At 36.4% G+C, this 7,971-nt stretch overlaps 1 protein-coding gene across 1 annotated transcript; it reads right to left on the minus strand.

Moving 5' to 3' along the window:
* Nucleotides 1–3,833: 3,833 nt before the first annotated feature.
* LOC120003215 lies at nucleotides 3,834–4,603 on the minus strand. Its single transcript, XM_038852094.1, has 2 exons — nucleotides 4,470–4,603; nucleotides 3,834–4,398 (listed from the first exon to the last, which is right to left on the minus strand). The coding sequence occupies exons 1-2, from the start codon at nucleotides 4,539–4,541 to the stop codon at nucleotides 4,111–4,113; spliced, it is 360 nt and encodes a 119-aa protein (XP_038708022.1). The 5' UTR covers nucleotides 4,542–4,603; the 3' UTR covers nucleotides 3,834–4,110.
* Between the last annotated feature and the right edge of the window lie 3,368 nt (nucleotides 4,604–7,971).

A 7,971-nucleotide genomic window follows, 5' to 3' on the forward strand; every position in this document is an offset into this window, starting at 1 on the left:
TGAATACGCTTGGAGTTGACTGACTTATTCTTCTTTTGAGTCTTTTTCTTCTTCTTACCTTTTGGTATAGTAGAAGATCCTTTCTCATTCAGATTGACCTTAGCTTGCTTAGGTTGAAGTTTTTCTGCTCCTTTAAGCTCATTGAGAAGTTCCGACAAGGTATAAAGCCTTTTGTTCATGTTATAGTTCAGCCGAAAATTCTCATAGCTATCAGTAAGAGATTGAAGTACGATATCAATCTGGCTTTCACCATCAATATCAGCACCAAGTACTTCGAGGTCATTCAAAAGACTCATCATCTTAAGAGTGTGCTCACTTACATTGGCTCTTTCCTTCATCTGGGTGTTTAGGAGTGTTTTCATGACAGTCTGCCTTGCGACTCTGCCTTGATCACCAAACATCTCCTTTAGGCTATAAATGATGTCATAGGCACTTGTCATATTCTGGTGTTGTGTTTGCAACACGTCTGACATTGATGCTAACATGTAGCATCTAACCAATTCATCAGCCTTCTTCCACTTCTTGTGAGCACTGATTTGCTCATCAGTGGCACCCTCCTCAGGCAATTCAGGGCATACTTCAGTCAACACAAATTTGTACTCTTCAGAGGTGAGCACAATATCCAAATTTCTTTTCCAGTTGACATAGTTTGTTCCATCCAACTTATGGTCTTTCAGGATAACAGACAATGGGTTGAATGAAAGGCATTTTGAAAAACTGAAAAATGACATATTCAGAAATTAATCTATGGCATACATGATTCGAATTATCTAAGATTGCACCCATAATCAATCATATAATTCGTTAACAATCAAAACACTTTAGCATGAAATTTCCTATCTCGATGGGAGAATAAATTCCATGCAATTTAGTTCACATTAAATTTTATTGTCTACACAACACGCCGTGTCAAATGTAAATTTAATTGGTTAACTTGCTTTGGTCCTATAAATAATGATATTGATTTCTATGGGAAATATTTCCATAATTTATAGTTAAGTGTATAATCATCACTTGATCATAATCTCACCATCTTCATAAAATTTATTCCGATGGGGAAATAATTTTATAATAAATGACTACTCATTATGACTATCAAGAAAACTAATAATCTGAGATATCTGTAATCGAAAATTTCTGATAGGGAGGAAGGTCTAAGCCAACATATATTTTCAATGACATCTTTATTATATTTTCTTACCAATAATCCAAACTTAAAAAATATTTTCGTAATTCCAAAACTTCTGGAATTGAGATATCTTAAAAAATGCATTGACAGGAATTTACGCATTTTGGTATCACCGTCCAAAACCGAGATTCGTTACGGATTTTCTCCATGAAGTGAAACCGTTATCGCAGCACCGTAGGTTTTCAGTTTAACGATTAACAAATCTAGCAACCAGGTCGTTCCCAGGTAAGAGGGGGCTTTTCAAAAAACGGCGTGCAATTAAATAACCTCAATCCTCGACAGAACTTTCTAGACATTGCATTGTTAATCATAAATTAGAATACTTAAATGCATGGGTCGGAATTGCACACTTTGGTTCCGAAAAGAATCTTAAGTTAAAAATGGATTTTCCCAAAATAATACCATGGTCACATTTAATATCTCAACTTTCCAAATTTTATTATTACATATTTTTCTTTGAACCAATGATGGAGACCGTAGGGTGATGTGTAACCCTTCTCCCAGTTAATATTCTATTTTTGGGTGATTTGTATTTTATTTTCTATGTTTAGATAACATCCATAAATAAATAGGAATCCTAATCTAGCATGGCATTTAATTACAATCATACATGCAATTAAAATAAGAGACAGTTAAAATAAGAAACCAAATCAATCAAGAGTCCTAGCTATCATGGTCTTCAATCAAGCCCAAATCTCAACTTGATTAGGAATCCCTGTTTAGAAACTGCTCGAAATACTGCTGCCAGGACTGCCCCGCACCCGCTGCCCGATCTGCCCCCTGCTGCCCACATCTGTCCTGCAGCTTCCGGAGGTGACCGCCGACTTCCGGATGCGCTACAACAGCTGCTGGCTGCAGCCAAAGCTGCTGCCAGCACTGCTGCCTGTGATGGCAGCAGCTGCCTGTGCTGGCAGCAGTAGCCGACAGCTACAGCAAGGCTGCCAGTACCCTTTGTCTCTTCGTTTCTTCATCTGTTTTTACAAAAAAAAAAAATCCTAGCCTCCTTCAAATCGGAGTTCTCAATCTAAAAATTCGATTTACAAAAATTCCTACACCTTTATTCGGGGTGAACAATTCTAAAATCAGAATTAAAAAAAACTAGACCATGATAGCCAGAATTTCAGCCTGCAAAAACAAGTTAGCAGTAACATCGAAAAATATAGATTATGCTAACAAGTTGAATTTGACAAATTTTTGATTTTGTTTAGCATCGATTACGTATCTATGACCGCTCCGATACCAATTGTTGGAAACATGCAACTCGCGGAAGCGCATAAGGACCTCATAGAAATAAACGATAGCTAGACAAGTTTCAAAAATTTCTTATCAAATACTAATCACCATAGCACAAACCATATATCTATTAATTGCAAGAAGATTATATACATTGAGATCTCTCTCATATGATCTCTAATAATCAGGAACGAATGATGGAGTCAGCGAGTTTGATACTAAGCTCAAACCTACGAATCTTCCACCGTATGCACCAATTCCCAAACTTGGATTGAGAAGGTGGTCTCTTTTCTCCAAGAACCTGAAGAACACAAACCAAAAAATAGTGGAAACGATTAGAGAGTAGAGAGTCCAACTGGTGTCTCAAAACTTGTGTCAACAAAACACACACTATGTGTGTATTTATGGGGTTTGGACACACCTAGGGTTTTCTCCCTAGGTGGGCCGGCCCTTAAGCCTCTCCCTCTCCTAATTCCGGTCCATTTTGGTTTTCCTGTATCTTCTAGTATTGGGCTTTTGGGCTACAGTGGGGACCAACTAGGAAAAAATAAAACATGAGCTTCCTATGAATTTAATTATCAACCCAAACCCATGGACATAATTATAATTCATAAATTATAATATATTCCACTAAAATATTATAATTGCATTCCCCGTTTTATCTCAAATTAAATCTGATCCTTTAGTTATACTTGTTCATAAATTTCTCACGTTAAGTTACAGATACCCGTCAATTAAATATGCCACTGACATATAATATTTAATTAACATCTTTAATATTTCCTTGAGCTTACCACTTAACTTATTTGAATGTGTCGGATTAATTAAAATCCACCTGCAGGGTTTTGACACAATCTCAAATCCTATAAGCATTCTCAAGAGGGTATCATCAATCTATAATTGGACGTGAATTTTATTAACAGATTATTTTTCATCGTACAATTAATGTGGTGACCCAACTCACTTGGTGTTTGTTGGCCTGTATAAAAAAATATCACCCTTTAGTAAATCAAAGCCCCTTACATTAAATGCACATGTACCAATAATCTTTAATAAATTAAGAATATGAACAATTCTATAACATCTATGTGAGTGTACAATTTTCCATATAGTCGGACTGGGAAAATTGACTCACACGTAGTTCTGATCAATATACTCCAAGTGTACTGGTATAGTAAGTTCAAGTTTTGTCGCTCTCCGTAACCAAGATAGGTATACTGAAATACTATAGCACATCCAAGCCGACGGTTTGTCCAATTTCGTCTTAGCTATGATCGCTTACTTATATTCGATAGGAACTTATGAATTGATTTTCCGTGTGCAAGCTTAGACTCTACACACCAATTCATATATCATACAGAATAAAAGACACTGATGCCAATATGTCTTTTCTCATTTCAAATGTTAAATATATTTTATTCAAATAAATAAATCGAGTTTGAATATTACATAAAATAATGGCCTTTAACATACTATTCCTATCAATAGCAAATTATGATAATAAGCCCAATGATAACAAATGATAACAAGAAACCCATATGAGACTAAAAGAACAAAAAACAGGCTCGTATCAAAAGGGGCAAGGTAAACAAGATCAACTCTAAGAGAAATCCTGGAAGCACGAAGAACAATCCCGAAGATGACTCAAAGAGGAGAAGAAACTGCATCAAGTCTATCATTTTGAAGATTTACTTCATGCAGAGGAACTGGGTAAGCTTTTGTGCTTTAATAAAATCGCCACGTTGTCGTGCTTGCAAGATGTGAAACATGATATCGAGTCGACGTTTGATGCATCTGCTTTGATCAAACATATGCTTAGTTTCTTCTCTGAGTTGGGCACAGTCACTCCTGATCTCCTTAATTTTATTTCTCACTTCCCTTAGCCCTGCTTTTATGTATTTGTGCTCCTTGGCAATCTCTGTCATCTCCTTCTTCAATCTTTGCATCCTTGCTTTAATGTTATCTTCGTTCTTAATCTATCAACAAATCAAGAGCTAAACACAATCACAACTAAAATGTGCAAAACAATGTAAATATTAGTATATACCTGGAGTCTACTTAGCCTCGAAGCAGAGTAGGCCTTCTCAATGTTGTTCAAATATGTCTTGCTAAGCCCCATTGTTTTGTTTTCCTTAATTTGTCTAGAAAGCCTCGTCGATTCAAACAACTGTGAATTGCAAGATAGAATAAGCAGTTGGTGAATAAGTTTCTGACCAAGCTGGATTATATATTTATAGGATGCAAGTAGTTGATCACTGTAAAATTTTTGTTTCAATTCCACTCAATTTCGACGAATCAAACGAGCAGCTTCGACGGAACCCACCTTGGAAGTAACGTTTGTTCTTTTGCCATGTTAGCTCGCGCGAACATTCTATGGAATCGCGAGTGTCTTTTTATGGTCAATTTTGGGGTCAGTGGACCATCATTACCATCAAAGTTATGAAAAAAAGAAGTGGGTTTGTGCGATTATTATAAGTTAATAACGTAGGTGATTACAAAAGACTAACTTCCACTAACAATGTACAATCAATTGTGCTAAAAAAATCGCAGATTGTCATTAGGAAAATTAACCTTTTTGGTAAGAAACAACAAAGTATAAGTCATATTGGCTGAGATTGAATCATTATGCATCTCCCAACTCCATTGTTCGATGTCGCACGAGAGTCTGTCGTGAGATTTCACTCCAATCTGTACCTTTTTTTAAGTTCGTGATCTCTCATTTCTCTCTCTGTCTATATCTGCATTTCTTGGTCTAAGCTCTGAATCAATAGTGTTGCTACTCGAGTTCGGTTGCTTCAACAGGACTAATGGACGTTACCAGCTAGATTCCCCAGATTTAGCTAGTAGTCATTTCCTCTAAATTGTTGGTGATGATAAGGACAACTTGTTCTATCGTTTACATTCCTTTATTCATCAGATTCTCTGTCTCGTTTGTGTTGTTTACTCAAACCAAATCAAGATTTTACCATATATCTGCTCTCTCATCTCTCTTCGTATCTTCTTTATGCACTAAGCAGATTCAAATTGCAGGTCAACTATGCTGGCTTATTCTACTGAATTTGAATATTTCAGTTTATCGGAGTTTCTTCTTTCTCGTTCTTTCTCTATGTAATTTCTGAATTTCTTTCCCCTTCTATCGCTCCTCCTCTCTTGATGGGCATTTGTCGAGCATATTTTGAGTAACTTTAGTCAGACCCCTAAATTTACAAAAGACACCCGACTTAGGTTGACTTCATATTAACCATGTGTTCTTTTACGGTTCAGCTCATAACACCCCATATCCATAATCTTGAAAACAGAGTACAGAAGATCTCCACCTCAACCACGGAGGCGAAATCCTGATTTGTATGTCTCTCTTCAGATTGATACTCTTCGCATTCACAATCCGTGTCCCCTTTCACTTCAAAGGCTGTCATTGCATGAAGGCCGCATCTTCAGCTTGAAGATACATCACCGCTTCTCCGACCCCCTCGAGAACTGGTCTCTCTCCACCATGAATTCTTCGACTGGCCCGTTAAGAAGGGAAGCTTCGAGTATTATTTCATCTTGGCCCACCGGGATCGACTCCTGCGTTTCAGCGGCCGTAAGCTTTCCAATTTGGAGGCGCCCCTTGCTTTTTCTGACGGGAACTCGACTTTTCAGATTAGCTCGGTGGGATTCTAAGTCTCTTTTCTATTATTAGCTTATCTATCAAGTAAATTAATTTTGTATTTTTTTTCCAATTAGTGGCGCTTGATACTGGGAGTGGTCTGTTTGGCGTTCCAATTACTTCAACTTTTAGTTGTTAATCCTCTATAACGACCTGGGTTGTTGGGGAATAGCATTTCATTTTGTTAATCTTTCTAGCTTCAATGTGAGACCTATCCAAATGACTCTTTTAATCTTATGGGACTGACGTTCAGTGATTGCCTTTACATGGTCTCTTGTGTCGTTGCTCAAACTTCTACTTCCGGGATCTTGGTGGAGGATGTTCTGCACTTAGCTGTGTTGGACCTATGGTCCTATATGTCTAATTTTGATGATATTAAATCATTTATAAATGATAATGAAACATTAAAGGGACTGACGTTCAGTGATTGCCTTTACATGGTCTCTTGTGTCGTTGCTCAAACTTCTACTTCCGGGATCTTGGTGGAGGATGTTCTGCACTTAGCTGTGTTGGACCTATGGTCCTATATGTCTAATTTTGATGATATTAAATCATTTATAAATGATAATGAAACATTAAAGCAATATTTGATTTATATGAATTGAATTTAAATGACTATATATTTTTGAGATAGTGCTGGAAAGTAAGTTTTGAAAACAAACATACATGGATTAAGTTAGAGCATCAATTTTCCAATTATCATATCTTAACCAACTTAGGTCCAAATGACTTGAAACTTGAACCACATGCACATGAAGGTTTAATATATGTTCTAGGACTATAATCATGAGAAATTAAGTGCATCACATATATATTTGGTCATATGCTTAAATTCCGCCAAAACTAGGTTTTACCTAATTTTGTGCATATGTGTTCTTTGTGAACGTGGTGAACCAAATGAACTCCGATTTAAATGAAATTTCGTGTGCATCTTAGTTTCATCACTATGAACATATTTGATTTAGTAAAGTTCAAAAGAAAAGGTCATTTACACTGAGTTTGCAAAATGACTTTGAATTTACACTTAGAATTTATCGGTTTCACTATTAGTGATCTAATTGCTTGGTTGAGTGACCAAACGATTTCCGATTGTTATGAAATTTTACATGGACATTCTAATACATATAAAATGATTTATCATGCAGTAATATAAATTTTCTGGGTTGTTTTTCTAATGTAATTAACCTATGCGCTCTATATGAAGCTCTTTGAGCTTACATGCAATTGGGGAGTTCTACCTCCTATTTCCTTGTAGGTTAATCATCATTGTGGTCTCATATGGCTCAGAATTCAGTATGTTCAGGAGTGGTCGAAGTCCTATTTCTAAGAATGAGCTTGGAGCTCTAGGAAACTATGAAAAATCCTATATTTGCCAACTTTCCACTAAGGCACTTAATCAAGTTGAATGAATCAAACATTGAGGCTATTGGTTGTGGTCTTCATGGAGATACAACTCTTTTCAAATATGTGGGACAAACCTTGTCCTCTCTATCATTAGTGATATATTCTTGTTTGACATTTTCACTCAAGACATGTGCTACCAAGAAAGTTAGAATTGGTGCAATCAAACAAGATCCTTGACATTTTCACTCAAGACATGTGCTACCAAGAAAGTTAGGTTGGTGCAATCAAACAAGATCCTTGACTAAGAGATCACTTTTGAAGTCTTTGATTCAAAATGAAGGGACAAGATGACATAGTACAATCTACATCCATGGTTGAGAATTAAAGAGAGTTTGAATGGTCAAGATTTGAAGACATACATTGATCAAAGGGTTGTGCTTGTGACAACATTTATGGAAGAAAGGTACAACTTGACTTCTCTCAAGCTTCCAACGTCTATATGCTCTATGGTGGAGATTTGTTTGCTCAAATCATCAATGACCAAGATTAGGAGCTG

Source organism: Tripterygium wilfordii, chromosome 8 (assembly GCF_013401445.1).
Source record: "Tripterygium wilfordii isolate XIE 37 chromosome 8, ASM1340144v1, whole genome shotgun sequence".
NCBI lineage: Eukaryota > Viridiplantae > Streptophyta > Magnoliopsida > Celastrales > Celastraceae > Tripterygium > Tripterygium wilfordii.

Coding starts and splice junctions, on each gene's coding strand:
- LOC120003215 (XM_038852094.1), bottom strand. CDS start 4,541: ATGGGGCTTAGCAAGACATATTTGAACAACATTGAGAAGGCCTACTCT. Junction 4,399..4,469: donor CGAGGCTAAGTAGACTCCAG/GTATATACTAAT, acceptor ATTTGTTGATAG/ATTAAGAACGAAGATAACAT.